The 22,767-nt window shown below is 35.1% G+C and overlaps 1 protein-coding gene across 6 annotated transcripts in view; it reads right to left on the bottom strand.

The window, feature by feature from the left end:
- PCDH15 (protocadherin related 15) overlaps positions 1 to 22,767 on the bottom strand; it is a 1,804,329-nt gene that overhangs the window by 387,131 nt on the left and 1,394,431 nt on the right. For all 6 annotated transcript variants that reach the window (XM_073019143.1, XM_038008761.2, XM_073019145.1 and 3 more), the window contains one exon: positions 11,556 to 11,668. In XM_073019143.1, the coding sequence (XP_072875244.1) occupies positions 11,556 to 11,668 (113 nt within the window). The remainder of the gene's footprint in view (positions 1 to 11,555; positions 11,669 to 22,767) is intronic.

Here is a 22,767-nt window from a genome sequence, read left to right as displayed (position 1 = left end):
GCCAATTTTTGCAAACATTAGATATCTTAGGAAAAGAATAAAAAAGAGGGAGGGAGGAAGAAAAGGAGGGAATAAAGGATGAAGGGAGTGGGTAAGGAAAACAAATGGCATTCTCTTTTCACCAGAGGTAAGGGACAGATAAATGTTAAAAATCATGGCAGCCACACAAGGCAATCATTCTCATACTCTGATGTGCATAAGAATAGAATGAAAGGCCTAATAAAAAGCAGAGTCCCTGGGCTAGGTGTGGCGGCTCACGCCTGTAATCCTAACACTTTGGGAGGCTGATGGGGGTGGATCCCCAGAGGCAGCGAGTTTGAGATCAGCTTGACCAAAATAGAGAAGCCCTGTCTCTACTAAAAATACAAAATTAGCCGGGTGCAGCACTGCATGCCTGTAATGCCAGCTACTCGGGAGGCTGAGGCAGAAGAATTGCTTGAACCCAGGAGGCGGAGGTTGCGGTGAGCCAAAATTGTGCCATTACACTCCAGCCTGAGCAACAAGAAAAAAAAAAAAAAAAAAAGCAGATTCCCATACCCAATCCATAGATTCTGGTTCATATGTTGGTGTTAGAGGCAAGGAATCTCCATTTTTATCAAACTCTCTATGGTGGTTATAATGTGAGCAGCATGTACTTTGACAGACATCATTCTGGGTGTGGCTACTCAAACTCCAATTGTTGGAGAATCTTTCTTTTTATCCCTATTGATTAGTAAAGAGGACCAGTCTTTACTAACGGATAGTCATTATCTGGAGTAAAAACTCCAGAAAATACAGTGCATCCAAGAGCCAATGTTGTCACGTCAGAAGACTTACAGTCTAGTAACTGAAACTGCATACAATTATACAATCATCAACTGTGTGGGTTCAACAACACGAAAATTGTCATAGGACTCTAGCATTACAAAGGATTGCTCGCATGTCAGTGGGAATACTCTACAAGTAATAAACTCAGTATTAGCTACTATTCATATGTTATGGTCAAATCCTCTTGGCATTCCATTATTCATAATTGATTAGAATTTCGGTATGTTGGTGTATGTGTGCATGTATGTATGTGTATACATAGTATCAATATAGTCTTGAGTGTAAGCCACCATTTTTACTTTATTATTTTTAAATAAAAGGACCTCAGATTGACCATAAAAAGCAGTGCGAAGGTAATTTGACATACAGAAGGTTTCTGGTGTCTAGTTAGAGAAGGACAAATGCATACAAAATGTACCCTGAAGGCAGATAATGACAATGTTCTGAGTAATAGTGTATTCCTGTTGCTAATGACTCTAAACATAGGATATAAGGCTACTATGTAATTCAAAATTTTCTTCTTCCTCTGTTCCCTTCTTGGAGACCACACCTCTTGCTAAACAGTTCTTCAGTAAAGCCTTCAATATACAAGGGTATAATTTTTCCAAGTTTCTTCACTCAGCAAGGTACAGGCTGCATATTTATCTTTATATGAGAATGATTCTGAAAAACTGGCAAGTCGACCAAACTACCAATGATTCATGCATATCCCTTTATTGCTTTATTTTCAATTTTAAATTCAACTCTCAAGTAGACAAAGAAGATTGTTCACTTTGGTTAATTTTGTTGAAGGGCTAAATTATATATCCTCTCTTTCTTTATTGATAGAAATTGGATTTGCTTAACATTTTAAAAATCACTTTAGACAGGTAAAATATGTTTACTTAAGCTTTCAACCAATTTATTTTTTTCGGCAATAACATTATTAGTGTATAACCTTCAAATAGCCTGACATTTGGACATGTTTGTCTTGGGATTCAAATGTGAATTACTTGTACTTTTATTTTGAAATCAAAATGTTAATAAAAGTCTCAAATTTTCCTTTAGCAGACAATTCATTGCCATTGAGCTTTTTCACAGGTGGAAAGTATATGATTGTGGAACATATGCTTCCTGTGTTGGTTACAGTAAAGAAAAATAGAAGGAATGATAAAACTCTTAAGAATCTGATTAAAAAATCAACATTTAATCCAATTATAAAATGTTGCAAAGAAGAAGAAAAAAGTAATTTATGCTGTTAGAATCCTATAGTGGAAGTTTGTGGTTGTGTCAGGTGTTGGCAAGTTGATTAGTGACTAGGAGGAGGTGTAGGAGGCATATGGGATGTTTGTAGTATCTTTTTTAACAAAAATCTGGTTGTTAGTTACATGATTAACTTCACTTTGTGAAAATTCATCAAGATACACACTTTCCTGTATGTCAGTAGCATGTCAGCATTTCAATTAAAATGTTTCTAAAAAAATAAGCTATGAACTTGCTCCCCAAAAAAGTGTACCTAGACTATCCCTCCCTCTCCTATCACAGTAAACTAGGATATGGGCACTCAAGTCTAAGTGCTAATTTAATAAGGGCTGCTCTAGGAAGCGACATGGAAAATCAGCATTATGAAGATACATGAAAATTAAAGATGCTCCCCTCTTCAACCATCTGCATTCATTAAAGATAGACCCCAAAAGTAGACTTGGCCTTTTGCACTTTCCCACTAGTATTTCCCAAACACTGCGGCTTCCAAAGCCCTCCTTCTTATCTGCTGCCTTAAAATAATCCAAGGTAATTGTTAAAGCAGATTCGCAGGGGCTCAGCCAAAATACTTGACATGTATTTGCTGTATTGCTTACTTGTTTTCTTTATTAGTTTAATTTTATCATATCTTCCTAAGTTTTCAAGTAATTTTAATATATGATTTGCTCTTAAAATTTAGCATCCTGAAAATCACATGTATATCTCGATATTGTAGGGATAGCCCTGAAGTCTGCCTTTCCTAAAGGAGCACATCCCATGGTCCTGATATGGAGAATCAGTAGTCGTTTGGGATCAGTTGGATGGGGCATTTTAGCTTCTCTTGCACAGGCTTGTAGGTAGCTGTTACACTAAAAAAGCCTAGGGTGAGCAGCTGAGGCCAACTCTGCTCTAGCCTTTTGTGTAAGGCTAGATTATCACTCTTCTTCACTTTCAGCAAAGTCTCTTAATTTAGACTTAGTTGGAAACAGAATGGAGGAGAGTCATTTATGTAAGGGAAATCTCTGTAGGATCTTGCAGCTCACTGAAGCTCTACAAAAACTAGGGGTCCAAAGCAACAGTAATTGGTAATAGGTTATCAGATTATATTTCCTTTTTTCGTGTGTGTGTGTTTGTGTGTGTGTGTAAAATGTCTTAGGGAGAGATGACTGTGAAAAACCTGTGCTCCATGAATCAAAGAACATATTATCAACTAATTAAAAATTGTTAGATTTTTTGCCATTAAAAGTAATGGCAAACACCGCAATTATGTTTGCACCATCCTAATAAAAATAAGAATATACCATTGATTATTGACCCTACTTGTAAAATTAACTGCCTTAAAACCTACAGGAGCCTCCTTTATTTAAAATTTAATACTCTAAAAATTAAAGGATGCAAAATCAGTTTGACTCTAAGCCAATTTATTACTATTACTAAACATACTCAAAAACTTATAAATAAATTCAAAAACATATAAACTTCCTGGGATAAAATATAAATAACTGTTGTATGCTGTACAGTTTGTTTGCAAGGTTATACAGCAGGAGATATATTCTTGGTTGGAAACAAATACATTTTTTGTATGACAAAAAGAAAAAGATAACTTCACTAGATAGAATATAGGCACATACTTTAAAAAGCTTTGTAATGTAACCACGAAATAATACTGACACATTTCACACCTAGGGAATATTTTTAATACAATAAAATACTTTCTATCTTCACTTCAAGTAAGAATATGCCCATTCTGTTTATAACTTGTTACAATGAAAACATGAATCCTTAAATCTCTAGTATACCTTTCAGTGATAAAAATCTTTCTTTTTGCTTAGAGCATGAGATATAAATTGACACTGGAATGACTAAAGGAATTTTGAATGATTTAAAGAAAAAATAACCTTGCCACTCTGGGGAAGACCACAGATTCTGAAAACTCTCACTTATCACCAACATGTTGAACGATTTGGCTGGTGTTTGGAACGTGAAAATCATCTTGGGTATAAACAGCAAGGTCAGCCAGATATAAAATTATGATAGTGAGAAAGGGATAACTTTTTTTTCTGTGAATGTTCCAACTTATGTTTTATTTTTATTATTTTATCCTGCCTTTTGCCTCCCCAACCAGCAAAGCCATCTTCTCCTACACTGGAGTCTGATCCCATTCCTAGATTTTTCTCAACCAGGAGAAAACCCCACTAAAGTACCTTCTATGAAATAGTCAACTAGAATAATGCATTTTGTTATAAGTAAATTTTAAAAGTTCATCAACATAAAAATTATATCTAAATTGGTTATTTTTTCAGAACCTAGAAGATAGCGAGGGTGAGAGGTCAATGTTCCTCCACCTACCAGACTTTTCTTGAAACAAAAAATAACAAAGAGTTTCAGCCTACAAGTTTTTCAGTATGCTCTTTCATTGTTATATTACTGTGGAATCAAGAAACCTATGAAGAACGATTACTTGGGAACATATGTGCAGAGTGCTAAGGATGTTTATGTGTGTGGGGATGGCAGAGTGGGGAGACATGGTAAGGGTTCAGAAAGTGGCTTTCCTTTGAACATTTTATAATGTTTGGTCTTGCTGTTCTACTCTTAACGATGACCTTTGCCGACAAGAAGGCCTTGGCAAAAAGCAAGGTACTCTGATGAGAATGGATAAATTGCCTTTCTTCTTCTCAAGCAGTTACAGGTCACCTTGTGAGGAAGAAATAAGGGCAAGTAAAATGTCACCTCTGTGTGTCTTTTGTCAGTTTGTGCCTTTCGACAGCCACTATATTCAACTGCTACATTCTATTTCTGTTCTAATGCTCCTGCATGAATAACGGTATGAGACGAGGACATCATACTTCTTTTCCTTTTATTAGCTTCCATAATTGGCATAATAGTTAATTAATTTAAGTCAGTAATTAGAATTTTTAGAGACCAATCAGTGGAAAATAAAAAGACACAGTGTTCTTTCTGAAGAAACATAAATACTGTTTTTTTTGTTGTTGTTGTTGTTGTTTGTTTGTGTTGTGTTTTGGTATTATTTATTCTTTCCTAGTCATGGTAGTGTTACTCTTCAGCAATATTTTTATTTGATTAAACTTAACTCATTAAGACAAAAATGTTAAAAGGTTAAGTTTTTTAGATTGACTTCTTTTTGAGCTTCTACATCCTCTGTGATGTATTTCAGCATGTTATCTGAGTCAAATTGTTGCCATTCTCATGATGTGTTATTGGATGTGGTTTCAGGCACCCTGTGGAGGAAGTCTCTGGTGGGAGGTGGTGTACAAGGTCACACTGTAGCAGAAAACCTGAAGGATACTCTTAGCTGCCTTCTCTGGCATTTGATCCCTTAATTCTATCCACGTGCATCGCTTCATGCTTAGGCAGTTTAAATTCCATATTCTACCTCTGAGCTCATTTACTTACTCTGTTACAGTTAAGGTAAAACAGATATAGTCATTTGTCTTAACCATTCCCGCTTATTTAGTGATACGCTCAAATTTCCTAACATGAAGGATTTTCTTCATCATTAATTAGAAGCATTAGTGATCTTATATAGAGAGCCTTGTGGAACGTAGTTTTCTCCCAAAGTCTTCTTGGCCCTCTAATTTTAACCCAGTTGATAATATCCCCTTTCGTTAGTTGGACACTATGACACATCATGACAAAAATTATGCTTTATGTGGCAATCTGCTAAGTTTAACAAAAAAAGGAGAACACAAAATTAAAAGATAAACACTTATCAGTGTATCAAAGATCAATTGATTTCAGAAACTGCAATGTTTGTTTGGAAATTCATGGAAAGATTGCTATTTCATTACTAAGAACAAGTAATGCCTGAAATTTCTGTGGAATGATTTTCTCTAAAATGTATAAGAGACATTAAATTTACTTTGCCTTACCTTAGGTAACTGGCTATTGGGGTAGAAAAGTTAAACTTATTATATTATTTAGTAACCTATTGAACTGAGATGTGGTGTGCAATGGACTTAATATTTGTAACTCTCCAAATTCATACATTGAAATCCTAATCCCCAATGTAATGCAATTAGGAGAGGTAATTAGATTATGAGAATGGAGCTCTCATAAAAGTAATTAGTGTCCTTACAAGAGGTATCCCAGAGAGCTCCCTCTCTCCTCCAACTGAAGATACAAACAGAAGTTGGCAATCTGCAACCCAGAAAAGGAACCTAACGAGAACCCACCATATTGAGCATGGATTGCCAGTCTCTGGAAGAGTGAGAAATATATTTCTGTTGTTCATAATCCACCCAGTCTTTTTTACTTTGTTAGAGTGGCCTGAACTGATAGTACGTGTGTGTGTGTGTGTTTCATTCTTGCCATAAGAATAAGAGTAGGAATATATTGCTAGAATATTTCCAGATATAGAAGATATGCCATTCGCAGCATTTGTCCTCCTTCTTGTAGCTTGGCAATAGCAGCCCTGATGTTTTTTCCTCTTGTCTTAACTCTGGGTCACTGATGGCCCCTGTTCAATCTCACCTTATGGGAGTGCCAATCCTTTTCTTCTCTTGCCTCTTCTCTCTCTCTCATGTTTTTTTTTTTTTTTTTTGGAAAACTGATGATTTACACATTAGAGTAGAAAGAACATAACTTATATTTCACATCTCCATAACAGATTTAATTAATTTTATTAGCTTTTTCATTTTCACAGTAGGTTCCATCCTTTTCATTTTGAGAAGTGATGACTGATGATCTTTGACTTGCTACTCTGCCAGACTTAGACACCTGTGATCTTTCAACTTGACAGTGTCTCTGTGGGAAATTCAGGTAGGGGGCAAATTGTAAATTGGCTTGAAGGCAACATGCAGCAGTATGATCTATTTTTTGTTGTTTTAGTGATACTCTGTTAGCAGTGTGAAAAGATGGATAAGATGCACAGAAATGAAGCTATAGTTTTAGAGACTGCTTGTGCAAGATGATGGGCCAAGAGAATGTGAACTAAAGAATTGCAGTGGATAAGCACAGTTGAGATATTCAAGAGAATTTCAAAGTTATCAAGAAGGGATTCTATGAGCGACTGAGTGGGAACATTCGAGAGTAGAGACATTTGAGGAAGTGGAAGTGTCTAGCTTCGGTGGGTGACCAACTGAAATATGATTAATTGAAAAAGAGAATAGAAAATAGAAGGTTTGGAATTTTTAAAGGATATATATATATATATAGTTTGCTATATTTTAAACTTGTCACAATTAAATAATCCTAGGAGTAGTTATCCAACCAATAATTCAAAAGAAATCTGTAGACATCAGAAGTAAAATACGTCTCCTCGGCACCAAGAAAAATGCCAGGCACCTGAGAAGCACTCCACAAGGATTAGACAAATTGAAAACTAGCAAATGCTATATGCTTTAAAATCATTGAATCAGGGTTTTCTGTTAAATTTCTATGAAGTAAAATACAATTTTTATCATTACTCAAATAGTGACTAAACATTTTCTAGAGTTGTGGCATTAGTGACTTATGTAGGGACAGGAGTTGTAGTAGCTGTCCTCTTAGCCCTCAATCATTTCTCAAACGCTGTTTTCCTGTAACTCTCAAATTACTCAAGAACCACACCTTGCCAGGGCATGAGGCACATCAGCACTAAGAGTCAAGCTCACTAGTTTTTAATTCCCTGGCTCATTTTCTATGACAAGTATGTAATTTTTCTTTAGAAGAAACACAACACCTTTTTTGATGCAGTCATAAATAGCTTTAGTTGTGCCGTAACAAAGGTCTGACCTTTTTTCTAGGGATGGAATTTATATGGAAATCTATTTGCCGCATTTGCATCTTTTTTTTTTTTTTTTTTTTTTTTGGACAAAGATGCAAGATCAAATTTTATCAAATGTATACACATTCAAGTGTGTGTATTTAGATAGAGTGAAGATGTAGGTACAGACTCAACAGTCTGAAAAGATTTACTGTGTCGGAGAAAATCATTACAACAAATGTTTATTAAGCAGCTTCTATGTGCTGTATATAGGTAGGTGTAGGGGCATGGGACACAGTGTAAATAAATGTTTCACAATCTGTCCCCCTGTAAAAGTTGGGAGAAAATAAACAGGTACATTCAATAGAGTAATTGGGGCCACTCTAGGGGACAACAGGCTGCAAAAAAGCGGCTTCCTAACAGTGGCTATGCCTTTCTAGGGCAAACATCTTCTTAGTTAAAAACTGAAGCATCAGTTTGAATTAGACTGTTGACAAGAAGAGGGAGGAATGATTCAGGAAGAGGGAGAGTATCTCTAAATGCTTAGATGTCAGAAACAGCATGGTCAGTGGAGGGCACTGGAAGCGGTTTAGTATGTCTGGAACAGAGGGTGTGCAAGGGAAGTAGTGAGATCTCAGGGTTAATGAGCTCATGAGTTGGAAGGAAAAGAAGTTAAAAGGCAGTGTGCTAGACAGAATAAGTAGGTCAGTGAGTAACAACATGAAAATCAGAGGAAACATGAAACAATTATGCTTCTAATTTCATTGTGATCTTTGCTCTTCATTGTTAAAGGGATTTAGATTAAAACATGCAATTGTTCTTTGAAGAACTGAAAGATAGTAAATTATTCATAATTGATCCATTTAATTGATCTTAATAATTAATGACTAGTAGCTTTGATTAGATGCCTGAAGTATAAATATATCAACTAATAATACTTTAAAATATTTCACTTATAACACTGAAAGTGATTTTATGGACTTTGTAATAGATGATCCATATGTGAAGTAATTCACTCTTACCAGCGTCTTAAATGTGCTTTCATATTTTTACATCATAGGTGGTTTTTATTTTATGAGTGTAGTGATCAAATAACTTATACAAACTGGGACATTTAAAAGAGCAAGAGAGGTATTATGAATAATTACACAAAGACAACAGACATAAACATGTACTGTCCTGGGTAAACCAAATCTATGATTCTTGTTCACAGTCTATATCACATTTTAAAGTATGTTTAAATGATTACAATTATATAAAATTTAGGATAGTGTTTTGGAATGGAACAAACTTTTTCAGTTGCATGTTTTAATCTTTTCAGATTCTAAAGTTTGTGAACTATTCCACTTTGTCTTCCAAGTTTCACCTTTACATTTTTATTTGTCAGCATGTTGAATAAATCACTGGGAGAAATAGAGGAAAAAATGAACGTGATAAATCTCTAATTCGTGGCACTCACCAGCTGTTAAATACACACATAGCTTTTTAAAGCAGAATTCTTCTTCAAAATGTAGGAGACGATACTTCAGTTTATTTTTTCTCTGCTTTTGAAACATAAATTGGGATCTAGTCCAACAAAAACTTTTAGGGCCAATCGAAAATGAAGTATTATTAAAGTAAAGAGAGAGAGAGAGAGAAGAAATGGAAAGATTTACTGTAGAGGAGAACTGAGAGATTGTAGCATTTCAATAGTCCCCTGAACAATGCCACAATACTCAGTTATTATTCAAGCAGGTGGTACATTATTATTACAGTTAGATACCTTGGCTTATTATGTCCTTGACTTCACACAAAACATAGTAATTTGAATCTAATAATGTCTGTTAAAACTTCCATTAATAAAAGAAAGTGTTATTAAAACAAAAAAATCTGTGACCTGTTGTAATTGCTTTTTTTTTTTTTTTTTCCTCTAATTGATGGACTGAGTTACACTGTATCCAGGTACACGAGGACAGCTGAATTCGATAATAAAGGAAAATAATTGATTTTTGGTTTCACATGTAGCAGTTTGGAAACAGTGCTTTGTCAAATTTCTTAATTCCCATAGAAAGCAGCACCACAAGACTCCAGGGAGATCCACAACAGAAAATCAGTACACATTGTGGAGTTTTATATACTCCCATAACAATTACCATAGTCAATGTAAGAAAGTGAATCTCATGTATGGCATTTAATACAATCGGTTAAAGTGGTGTTTTTTGTTGAATAACTCCCAAACCCTTAATAAATGAAATCAGGAAATTGCAGTCACCCTTCAGGCTCCCTCCGTGGTCTGGCTCTAGACCTCATTTCCCTGTTAACTGCTTGTAGCCTGTGCATTATGTTTCCAAGCTTTCACTTCTGCGCCTCCTTATGTTCAAACATATTTCCCACTTTTGTTCATTGGCCATACTTTTTCAATCCAGCAACATTTAGCTTGGGGTGATCTCCAGAAAATCTTCCGTGAGTTTCCAGATTAATTTAAATGTCCCTATTCCATGTGTTGTTACCATTCTTTACATGTCTTCCTCTTTTGAGGTATTATAAGAGGATGTATTATATCTGATTTATTTCATTATATGACTGTTTCCCTTTCTAGACTATAAGCTTTTTCAAGGACAAGGATTGCTGAATAAACACAGGTTCTGTGCTAAGGACATATCTATTCATTGTTAACCAGACAACCATTTCTAAGTATCTGCATATTTGTGAAGTGAAAAGAGCATGGCTTTAGTGTATATAAAACTAAATTTGAAACTCAACTCTGCCCCTTATTAGTAATTAACTCTAAGGTAATCACTTACCTTACCTGAACTTTAGTTTCCACATTTTGTGCAAATGAGAATAATACTAAAGTTGTGGCAACAATTCAATGAAAAATGCACATAAAGCAGCTTGAATAATGTTCATTCTCAGTAAGCTTCCTTACCTTACTTCTTTTTCATTTAATATGTTTACATTTTTCAAAAGGTAAGAAAAATACCATCGGGATGCATTTCTAGAAGTTTTTTTGCATACTTAAATATGAGAAAGTTGTGTACTATATACAAAACTTATGCTGAATCTTTGCTTTTGCCTTTTGTTGTACTTACAATGCCCAAATTTTCCCAATCCTCATGAATGCCTGTCAAATTCCTGTTTTTCCTTCACTGCTTAGATTAAATCTCACCATCTCAATGAAGTCCGTCGAAATTAATTAGAAGAATATCTGCATTTTTACAATATCTATTTAATGATTATATTAAAATACAGATATACTATTAAACCAAAAGTGAAATGCCAAATAGATTAACTTAGCTTCAAAATTATTTCAGGTCAAAGATCATCTTTCAATATAAAGAAAATAATGAGGTGTATTGAATGCATCTCTGGGTAGGCAAGACCTTTTATTTTTATGTTGGAAAAATCGGCATTAAAAACACAAAAACACATTAAAATAAAATTAACTAATAAAAATTAAAACAAAATTAAAATAACAGATATAAATCAAGCACATTTTAGATGTCTTAATTGGTCATGTTTTTGTGGTAAAATGCTAATTCCTTTTAGTAGAAAAAAAATGTGGGAAGACATAATGAATTGTGTAGAATTGTATACACTTAACCAAGGCATTGGTTACATATCAGAATATTTAGTATTTTACCCCATAGTACTATAAAAAGTTATTTTAGAGAAAAGCAATGCCATATATTAAAACTGGACTTCGCCTTTTTTTAAACTAAAAATTGGTTGCTGTCCACATTAATTTTAATTTTATAACATAAAACTGCCTACAGTAGCCTCTACAGATTTATCTGATTAGCAGTTCACAAACACAAGGAAATAAGATATTAGCTTAATTTACCTTAATAACCAAATCAAATTTCTGGTGAAAGTCTCTGTTGACTGGCTCCAGGAGACTAAGTTCTGCTGTCCTAGGATGCATATGGAAAAACCGTGGGTAATCCTCAGGAGTCCCTGGAAGACATTCAGATTTCAGTACATAATTGAGAACAATAAGTAATATGTGTATCTGCTTCATCTATTTCCTTTCATTAACTGAGGAACAAAGTTACAATTTCATTACTAAATTAAGTTTCAAAATTATGCAGTCCAGGGAAAGCAGACACAAACGTGGTATATAGTTATTCATAATTAGTGCATCAGTAAGAAAATGGAAAATATTTGTTTGGATGATTTTTGAAAATTTTTTTTTCTTAAGAGGGCTCTAATTAATTTGAAACTTCATCACGTGAAAATAGATATTAAGTGGAGGGAGAGTACATTTTTGATTATGAAATTTTATTTTAATGGTGCATACATCTTAATTATAGCTATTTGGTCTTTCAACATATATTGTAATAAACTATTAACAATTTGTACCAAATAGTGAGATGCTTGGAAATTAATATGAACATATTTTGTTCCATATATTACTTAAGATTAATATCAAGCTAATTATGTTAACCAGAGTAAATTAAATATAGGTTCTGATCATACTCTTAATGTCTAGACAGGGTATTTATTTATTTATTTATTTATGAATGAGATGGAGCCTTGCTGTGTCACCCAGACTGGAGTGCAGTGGCTTGATCTCGGCTCACTGAAACCTCTGCTTCCCTGGTTCAAGTGGTTCCCCTGCCTCAGCCCCTGAATAGCTGGGATTATAGGCTTGTGCCACCATGTCTGGCTAATTTTTGTATTTTTAGTAGAGACAGGGATTTGCCACTTTGGCCAGACTGGTGACATCCAGTGATACGCCCGCCTCAACTTCCCAAAGTGCTAGAATTACAGGTGTGAGTCACCAAGCCTAGCCAAGATGGTATTTCTTAATGTATTTTAATAATCAAAATACATTTCTTCATGAAGAAATTTCTTCTAATTGTATAATCTTCCTTTGTGTACTGCAACATTCTTTTCCCAAAGTGAAGAAGTCAAATCATAAAACTGTATAGTATATACATTTGTAAAATTAATAACCATAAGAGTAAAATAATATAGCTTCCAATTATGGAAACCTACACTGTGCTAAATGCTTTATATAACTAATCACCAATACCTTTATAAATCATTTACATTTTACAGATGATGATTTGGGAGACTGGGGAGATTAAATGATGTATTTAATTTAAAGGGACAATCTGAAACACAGCTTTCATTAAAAATCCAGACTGCCAGATGTTCCAACACATCCAAAAATGGGCTTCTTGTTACTACTTATTTGCCTCAACTCTGAGACAAGAAAGGAAATTCTCCTGGGCAATAAATGAGGGGAAAACAAAAAGCAGAAACATATTTTACACCATTAAAACCGACTGTAAAATCTACAAATAGTCAAAATTATAGATGAAAAGTAACATATGATAAAGGGGTTATATAGGAGTTACATTCTTCATGGAATATACATGAGTAAACCCCAAATGAAGAAGATATTCATAATAAATAATAAAAAAATGAACACTAGTCATAGATGAAAATGTGGATGAATTTTACTCTAATGTAATAGTGGGCAAACCTTTCCTAACTATGGCTCAAAGTCAAGAAGTCATGAAGAAAAAGAGAGATAAGTTTAATGATATTGCAAAATTGTACGGTGAGACACAATAAAAAAGTAAAATCACAAGTGACAAACTGAGAAAATACTTGAAATTTATGTAGAGACAAAATGTTCATACCGTTTATATATATATATATATATATATATATATATATATATATATACATACATATACACATACACACACACACATTTATAAATTAGCTAAAAAGAGGGCCAGTGAGGGATTTAAAAAGTGTGGGGCTGGCCGGGCACGGTGGCTCACGTCTATAATCCTAGCACTTTGGGAGGCTGAGGTGGGCGGATCATCTGCGGTTAGGAGTGTGAGACCAGCCTGGCCAACATGGTGAAAAGCTGTCTCTACTAAAACTACAAAAATTAGCTAGGCGTGATGGTGTGTCTGTAATCCCAGCTACTAAGGAAGCTGAGACGGGAGAAACACTTGAACCCGGGAAAGGCGGAGGTTACGTGAGCTGAGATTGTACCACTGCACTCCAGCCTGTGTGACAGAGCCAAACTCTGTCACAAAACAAAACAAAACAAAAAAGTTTGGGGCTAAAGATAAAACTGTTCACAGAAAGAGAAAGGCAAATGACGCTTGATCATAAGCAAAGATAAGCAAAGATGCTTATCTCTATATATAAGAAGAAAATTATAAATTAATCCTACATTAAGATTTCATTAGCCACTTAGATTAGCAATTGTCCCAGTTGGACACTGTACTCTGTTGGTGAGCCCGCAGGAAAACACACACTTTGGACATGGGTGGTGTTAATATGAGTGTTATAAAATTTATGAAGGAGAGTATGGCATAAGCCATCAAAATGATATTAATGTTTACTTTTTGACCCATAAATCCCACATCTGGACATTTTCCCATTTATAATAATGGAAGATAAATGACCACCTAAATATATATCAATAGTGGTCTGGGTAGATAAGTAGTGATACATCCTAAAGCAGATGATAATTCAAATGTGATTATAAGTGATATATATCTTTACCTATTACTATGGAATTATTTTCAGCTATATTCAGTAAAAAAAGGAATTTGGAAATAAGGGCCGATAATATACTAACTTTTAAGAAGAATACATATGCGTATTTACAAAGGAATACATACAGACATTAAAAAATCAAAGATAGACTGTAACATAAAAAATTGTTACTTATGAGAAAGAGGGAATATGTGGAGAGGATAGACGTTGAAACTAAATTTCATTAACTATATCACATTTTTTAAATTTTAGAGCTACATATGTTACATATTATTTTAAAACTAATTAAATTCAAGGACTTCTCTAAAAATTAAATAAAATAATTCAATTTAAATGTATATTCAGTTGTTGGCATAAGCACAAACAAAAAGAACTATCCCAGGTGAATTTTAAAAGTAGTATTGACATCACACCCACTGTGTTATATAGCTGAAGTACCAAGGAAATTATAAAACACAAAAAGTTAAACTATCTACAGTAATCATATTGGTGGTATGTTGTGATTCTAAGATAGTTACAGGAGTATTTTACAATAAATTAAATAAGTACATTATTATGTGGCATTCTAATTCTATTCTTTTCAGTATTGAAAGCTGGATTCTTGGCAAGGGATGATAAAGAGATAGAAATTAAAAATTAAAGAGGTAAAATAGAAAACCTATGGTTTTGAGTTTGAATTGGCAGTGGAAGTTTAAACTCAGGTGGTAGTTTATCTTAAGATACATACAACATAGCTCTGAATGCTGAAACACAGAACCAAATATAATGGCCATTAAAGAAGCAATGAATATTTCTAATGATCAGACTATGGTTTTGAAATACTATTTACCAATAAAAGCAGTTAAGATTTCTGAGAGAGAGCTGATTTCAGGTCCAGGGCAGAAAAATCAACAAATGGCTGTGAAACACCTGCTCACACCAAGTAGCAAGAAAGAATTCCAAGACTACTAAACTGATGTGAAAAGTTTTCAAGAGCCAAAAGGTATTTTTAGCTAAAGATAAGGCAATTTGAGCATCAATAAGGATAATATCAGTAATGATCTGAAACAGATCAAATATGTTTAAATTCATAAGTTTATGGCAGTGTTGCAAAATAACATATTGATCACTTTTGGAGCATGCTAGAGAAATATTTTGAAAATCAGTAAATAAGAAAACATAGCATGCTTTTTCCATATGACCTTAGCATGGGGTAAACAAACAATTGATTAAAAAGTGTCTCATTAAGAAATAACTTCAGCTAATAATTTAAGAAGAGTAATAATATCAGAGTGCCATCATTTTACAACCCCTCATAAATGAATGGATCATGGCATTGAGCACCAAATGCTGCTAATATCACAAAAAAGAGATAAAGCCACATATATACCTCTCAATAGAATAATTAATTCAACATGATCTGCTATGGCCTGAGTTGTCCCCCTCACCAGTAACAATTTTATGTTGAAGCCCTTACTCCCAGTGTGACTATTATAGAGAGATAGAGCCTTTTAAGAAGGTAACCAGACTAAATGAGTTTATATGGATGGGCTCTTAAATCTGATGGGACTAGTGTTCTCTTTGTCCTCTTTCTCTCTCTTCCCTCTCTCTCCATCCAAGGGTACACAGAGGAAAGGCTATGTGAAGACACAAGAAAGCAGCCAGAGAAGCTTCATCAAAAACTAACCACGAAAGTACCTTGATCTCAGGCCTCCAGCCTCCAGAACTGTGAGAAAATACCTTACTATTGCTTAAGCTACTAAGTCTAGGGTGTTTTTTAATGGCAGCCCAAGCAGACTATTATACCATCTATGTAACAGTTTTGAGAAAACCCAACAAAGAAACAAACAAAAAATGTTATTTGATTAAGTGTCAAAAGTTATAGGAAACATATGGGACAGAGTAACATGTAAAGTTAAACCAAGGAAAGTACAATCAAGATGATGAGAAACTCCATAATATAAACAACTTGACTTCTCAATAAATGAATCACAAGAAAACAATTTAAAAATAAATGGAAAGAGAACCACTGTAGATTAAAAGAGACTTAGGGTCGGGTGCATTGGCTCACGCCTGCAAACCCAGCACTTTGGGAGGCTGAGGCAGGCGGATCACGAGGTCAGGAGATCAAGACCATCCCGGCCAACACGGTGAAACCCAGTCTCTACTAAAAATACAAAAAAATTAGCTGGATATGGTGGCGGGCACCTGTAGTCCCAGCTACTTGGGAGGCTGAGACAGGAGAATGGTGTGAACCCAGAGGCGGAGCTTGCAATGAGCCATGATCCCACCACTTCTCTCCAGCCTGGGCAACAGAACAAGACTCTGACTCAAGAAAAATAAAAGAGAGATTTAGGAGAAATATCAATCCCAACATGTGAATTTACATGAATCTGGGTTTTCTGTAGGATAAAGAAGAAAATGCTACACGATTATCTTCATATATTTAAAATGTAGAATTTTTATTACACATGTGTTATGAAGATAGTATCACCATGATTAAGACAGTAAGCCTATCCATAATTGCCAGAAATTTCCTTATGACAATGTTTCCTTTACCCATTCATCTCTCTCACTCTATGCAAACACTGATCACTTTCTGTCAGCAAAATAGGAATAGAATCATTTATACAGTATGTATTCTTTTTTTTTTTCTTTTTGAAGCAGAATTTTGCCCTTTTTCCTAGACTGGAGTGCAATGGTGCTGTCTCGGCTCACTGCAACTTCTGCCTCCTGAGTTCAAGCGATTCTCCTGCCTCAACCTCCTGAGTAGCTGAGATTTCAGGTGCCTGCCACCATGACCAGCTAATTTTTGTATTTTTAGTAGAGATGGGGTTTCACCATCTTGGCCAGGCTGGTCTCAAACTCCTGCCCTCAGGTGATCCACTGGCCTCAGCCTCCCAACGGGGTGGGATTACAGGCATGAGCCACCCTGCCAGGTCTTACAGTATATATTCTTTTCTTAGGTGTGACTGGCTTCTTTCGATTAGCATAATGATTGTGAAGTCCATGTTGTTTCGTTTGTCAATAGTTTATTTATTTCTATTGCCTAAGTTTTATTCTGTTGTATGGATATACTACAATTCATTTATCTATTCACATGTTGATGAACATTTGAGTTGCCTCCAGTCACAAATAAAGCTGCTATGAACTTTCTTGTATGCATCTCTGAATGAATCTCTGCTTTCATTTATCTCGAGTAAATATCTAGGAGTGTAATGGCTAGCCTATGTGATATGTGTATGTCTAAATGTTGTATTAAGAATTTTTGGGCCAGGTGCAGTGGCTCACACCTGTAATCCCAGCACTTTAGGAGGCCAAGGTGGGCGGATCACGAGGTCAAGAGATTGAAACCATGCTGGCCAAAATGGTGGAAATTCGTTTCTACTAAAAATACAAAAATTAGTTGGGCGTGGTGGTGTGTGCCTGTAGTCCCAGCTCCTTGGGAGGCTGAGGCAGGAGAATCACTTGAACCCAGGAGGTGGAGATTGTGGTGAGCCGAGATCATGCCATTGCACAGAGCCAGACTCTGTCTCAAAAGAAAAAAAAAAAAAAAGAATTTTTGGGCAGGTAGCAAGTCTATTAATTTTCCCTTATGTATATGTTTGTGTAGTCAATACCACAATCAGGATATAGAATGGTTTTATGATGAAATAACTACTTTGTGTATTCCAACCCCAAAGTTTAATTCTTCGCAACCACTGATTTGTTCACCACCACCATAGTTTCATTTTTATGAGAATGACATTTAGATGGAATTGTATAGTATAAAGATTTGGAGATTGGCTTCTTTCAACTCAGTATAAAGCATTAGAGATTCATCGAAGTTGCTATGTATCAATAATATCATATTTTCATTGTTCAGTAATGTTTAACTTGTAAAGAAATTGCCAAACAATTTTTCCAATGTGTGTATACCATTTTAGATTCTTACCAGCAATGTATGGGCATTTCGGATCCCCCACATTTTCACCAACACTTGATATTGTCAGTCTTTTTAAAATTTTGGCCATTCTGGTGTGTATGTAGTGATATTCATTGAGGTATTAGTTTGCATTTTTCAATTAGCTAATGATATTGAGCAATTTTTCACATTCTTATTTTTTTTGTAAATCTGTAATAATTTGTTAAACCATTTTGCCATTTTATAATTGTCTCATTTTTATTAAATTGTGTTTTCATATATTCCCCAAACAAGTCACTTGTTGGATACATTTTGCAACTATATTCTCCTTTCCTGTCAGTTGCTTTTTCAGTCTATTATCAGTGTCTTTTGAAGAGCAAATGCATTTTTACTTTGATGAAGTCAAATTTTAAATTTTTTCTTTTATAGATTTGCATTTGTTATATTTAATAAATTGTTGCCAGCTGGGTGCAGTGACTCACACCTGTAATCCCAGCACTTTCGGAGGCCAAAGTCGGGGGATCACCTGAGGTCAGGAGTTCGAAACCAGCCTGACCAACATGGAGAAACCTCGTGTCTACTAAAAATACAGAATTAGCCAGGCGTGGTGGCACATGCCTGTAATCATAGGTTCTTGGGAGGCTGAGGCAGGAGAATTGCTTGAACCTGGGAGGTAGAGGTTGTGGTGAGCCAAGATTGCACCGTTGCACTCCAGACTGGGCAACAAGAGCAAAACTCCATCTCCAAACAAACAAAAAAAAGAAATTGTTGCCAACCCTAAGTTCATAAAAAATTTTACCAATATTATCTTTTAGATGCTTTATAGTTTTAGCTCTTACATTATGTATAGAAAGTCTTTCAAGTTGGTTTTTGTACATAGTGTGAGGTATGAATTGCAGTTTATTTGTTTTTTGTTTTGTTTTGTTTTGTTTTTTTGAGACGGAGTTTGGCTCTGTCACCCAGGCTGGGGTGCAGTGGCCAGATCTCAGCTCACTGCAAGCTCCGCCTCCTGGGTTTACGCCATTCTCCTGCCTCAGCCTCCAGAGTAGCTGGGACTACAGGCACCCGCCACCTCGCCCGGCTAGTTTTTTGTATTTTTTAGTAGAGATGGGGTTTCACCGTGTTAGCCAGGATGGTCTCGATCTCCTGACCTCGTGATCCGCCCATCTCGGCCTCCCAAAGTGCTGGGATTACAGGCTTGAGCCACCGTGCCCGGCCAGTTTATTTGTTTACATATGACTATCCAATTGTTCTGCAATGTTGATTGTAAAGATTAACTTTTCCTTCTTTTAATTGCCTTTTGCTTCATATTATTTTTAAAGTGTTGATACCTTCACAGTTTTTTCTCATAGCTGTATTTGCCTATCATTTATTAGCATAGAACTTCTGATTCCATACATATAGTAAATGGAAGGAAGTGTGGATGCCTGACCTAAACTATATAATTATCACTTCATCTTTCAGCAATTTTTATTTAGAGCAAAGAATCAGAAGATGGATGTACAATCTGTACCACGAAAATAATGGGCGTCTAGAGGAAAGGCCCTCTAATCCCTCATCTTGAAATTTCTGTTTCTGCTTCTTAAAATCTTATCGTTTTTGACAGTTCCTTGAATTCTGGAAGAAATCAAAGTCCTTTCAATGAATTTCCTTTACCGCCAAGATGAACTTAAGTTCACCTCTGTAATTTTTACCCAAAGAGTCCCATTCAGGAAAGTATTTCTTTCAAATACTTGTTATATTTGAAAATGTACATCTATTATACTTCAAAGGAGCACTACCTCAAAAAATACAGTATCAAGTTTTTCCCTTCCCCACTGAAAATGTATATCTTTACATATAAAATTAGTAACCTGATTAACACAAAAATAAAAGAGAACACTGTCTTCTGGGTGCCATGAAGATTTGTGATAATTCCTCAAATTTCCACATTATAGATATATAGAAATTATGGTCAGTTTCAATAAAATACTGCCTATGAAAACACCCACAATTTCCTTTGCTAGAACAAAAACAATTATAACATGTAACTTTTTTCCAGATAATTTTTTTGGGGAAACCTTTTAATGGCCCATGAATGCTGAATACCCTGCAGAAGCCAAGGTATTGAAACGTAAAAACATTGTACAAGAATAGAAATACCTGTCTAAGTTCAAGTACCCTACAGAATCCCTTATTTATCCCACTTAGAAAATATAATATAAACTCTATTTAGCAAAACTTAATTCATCTAAAAATGTAGCTGCTTCTGAACCATCTCCAAAGCTCTGGGTTTTATTTTTTTAGTCATTCCCTTATTTGATCTTGGGACTAATTATATTAATATCCAAATCCTCTGACATTAAATTCATCTGCTACCCCTTTTACGTAACTAGAATTTCGTTGATAACTTTAACCATTATTTTCATCTATGCCCTAATAACACATTTGTTTTTGTATCAAGTTATCTCTAGTTTCAAATGTATATTAGAAAGATTACCTCTAATTTTCATTATTTCCTTCCATTAATTTTAACTTTAGCACTTTTTCTTTTCAGCTACTATATTTTCTTAGTGCATTCTTTGATAATTATAAATGCAAAAAGTAAACTACCCTTGTCCTGCTTTTACATCTTTCAAAAATCTTCAGTTCTAAATCTATCTCCTTTGCAAAACTTATTTTTCAACTGTTTGTTATAAATAACAAACTTCATTTTCTTATCCAAAGTGTTTTTAATAACTGTGTAATAGCCACCAAACTAATTCAAACAATATTTTACATATTATTAAGGAGAACTAAAATTCTTATATTAGTAGCCAATATCTCAACTTCAAAAAATTTTACCAAAGATTTTATTGGGTTGCTTTTCCTATGCATATTTATGACAATGCTTCTGAGAGTATAGTTCAGGTATACCCACACTAGAAAGACCAAGATCTTGTCCCAGATCTTCTGAATCAGAAGCTCTGAAAAGGGAAGTCAAGAGAATGTACTTTGAATAATCTCACTGAATTCTTGTAGCCTTTAAAGTTTGAAAGTCGCCTCTTCATGGTACATGATACTTTCATATCTAGTTTTTAAACATATCAATAATTACAAAATTCAGTAACTATGTTATTGCTAATAGTACCACCATTTTTTCTGACTATGTGGTTTCAAATCCCCAAGTTACTTTTACTAGCCAATTCTTTATATATTCTCCAAGTGATTCTTTCTTACCTTAGAAAGTCTCTCTGATGTGTTTCTTTGTCATAGTCCTAATCTCTTACCTTACTCAGAACTTTGTTGTTTCATACTTGTACCACAGTGATAGCCTACTAATATCTTCTGGCATTCCATTCCCTTATAATCACTGAAGGAAACTTTCTAAAATGCTATTTTTATTGTCCAATTATCTAGACAAAATTTTTCCTCTTGTATACTGTGGTAACCCCTAAAATCAAACTGAGAAAAAAAAAGTATAAATGTATTTTTCTTTATTGATTGATTCAATTTACATATAGTGAAACGCACGGATCTTAAGCTTCAATGATTTAGGGGCATAGACCCATGTTATTACCACTCCTATTCAGACTTTAATTTTATATTTATCTTTAAATAAAATAATACAAAAGTAAACTTAGCTAATGCTTTATATACTAACTGACAGTGTGTCTCTGTTTGTATGTTTTAGAGACAAGCTTGGAATCTTGAGGGAGATGTGGCAAGTATACAGTGTGAAGGGATAAGCAGCAGTGTATTATTCAGATTTCTTTAGGGAAACAAAACAAATAGGCTATAAGGACGTATTAGTACTGACAGTGAGAAAGAGAGACAGAGAGAGAGAGAGAGAGAGAGAGAGAGAGAGAGAGAGAGAGAGAGAGAGAGAGATATTCTCTCAATTGGCTGATTGGTTATGGGAATTTGTTGTATTAGTCCATTTTCACACTGCCAAAAAGACATACCCAAGACTGTGCAATTTACAAAAGCAAAAGATTTAATTGGAACTTACAGTTCCACGTGGCTGGGGAAGCCTCACAATCATGGTAGGAGGCAAGGAGAAGCAAGTCACTTCTTACATGGATGGTAGCAGGCAAAGAGAGAGAGAGAGAGCTTCTGCAGGGGAACTCCTCTTTTTAAAACCATCAGACCTCATGAGACTATTCACTATCCGGAAAACAGCAGGGGAAAGACTTGCCCCCATTATTCAATTATCTCCCACATTGTCCCTCCCACAACACGTGGGAATTCAAGATGAGATCTACGGCTAGGCACAGTGGCTCATGCCTATAATCCCAGCACTTTGGGAGGCTGAGATGGGTGGATCACCTGTGTCAGGAGTTTGAGACCAGCGTGCATAGCATAGTGAGATCCCATCTCTAGGTGAGATTTGGCTGGGACACAGCCAAACCATATCATTCTGCACCTGGCCTCTCCCAAATTTCATGTCCCCACACTTTAAAATAAATCATGCTTTCTCAATAGTCCTCCAAAGTGTTAACTCATTTCAGCATTAACTCAAAAGTCCACAGTCCAAAGTCTCACTGGAGACAAAGCAAGTTCCTTCTACCTATGCATCTGTAAAATCAAAAGCAGGTTAGTAACTTTCTAGATACAGTGGGGATACAGGCATCAGGTAAATACAGCCATTCCAAATGGGAGAAATTGGCCAAAACAAAGG

This window comes from Chlorocebus sabaeus, chromosome 9 (genome assembly GCF_047675955.1).
Source record: "Chlorocebus sabaeus isolate Y175 chromosome 9, mChlSab1.0.hap1, whole genome shotgun sequence".
Classification (NCBI taxonomy): Eukaryota; Metazoa; Chordata; class Mammalia; order Primates; family Cercopithecidae; genus Chlorocebus; species Chlorocebus sabaeus.
Note: the sequence above shows the minus strand (reverse complement) of the source record. Positions and strands in the feature narration are given on the sequence as shown.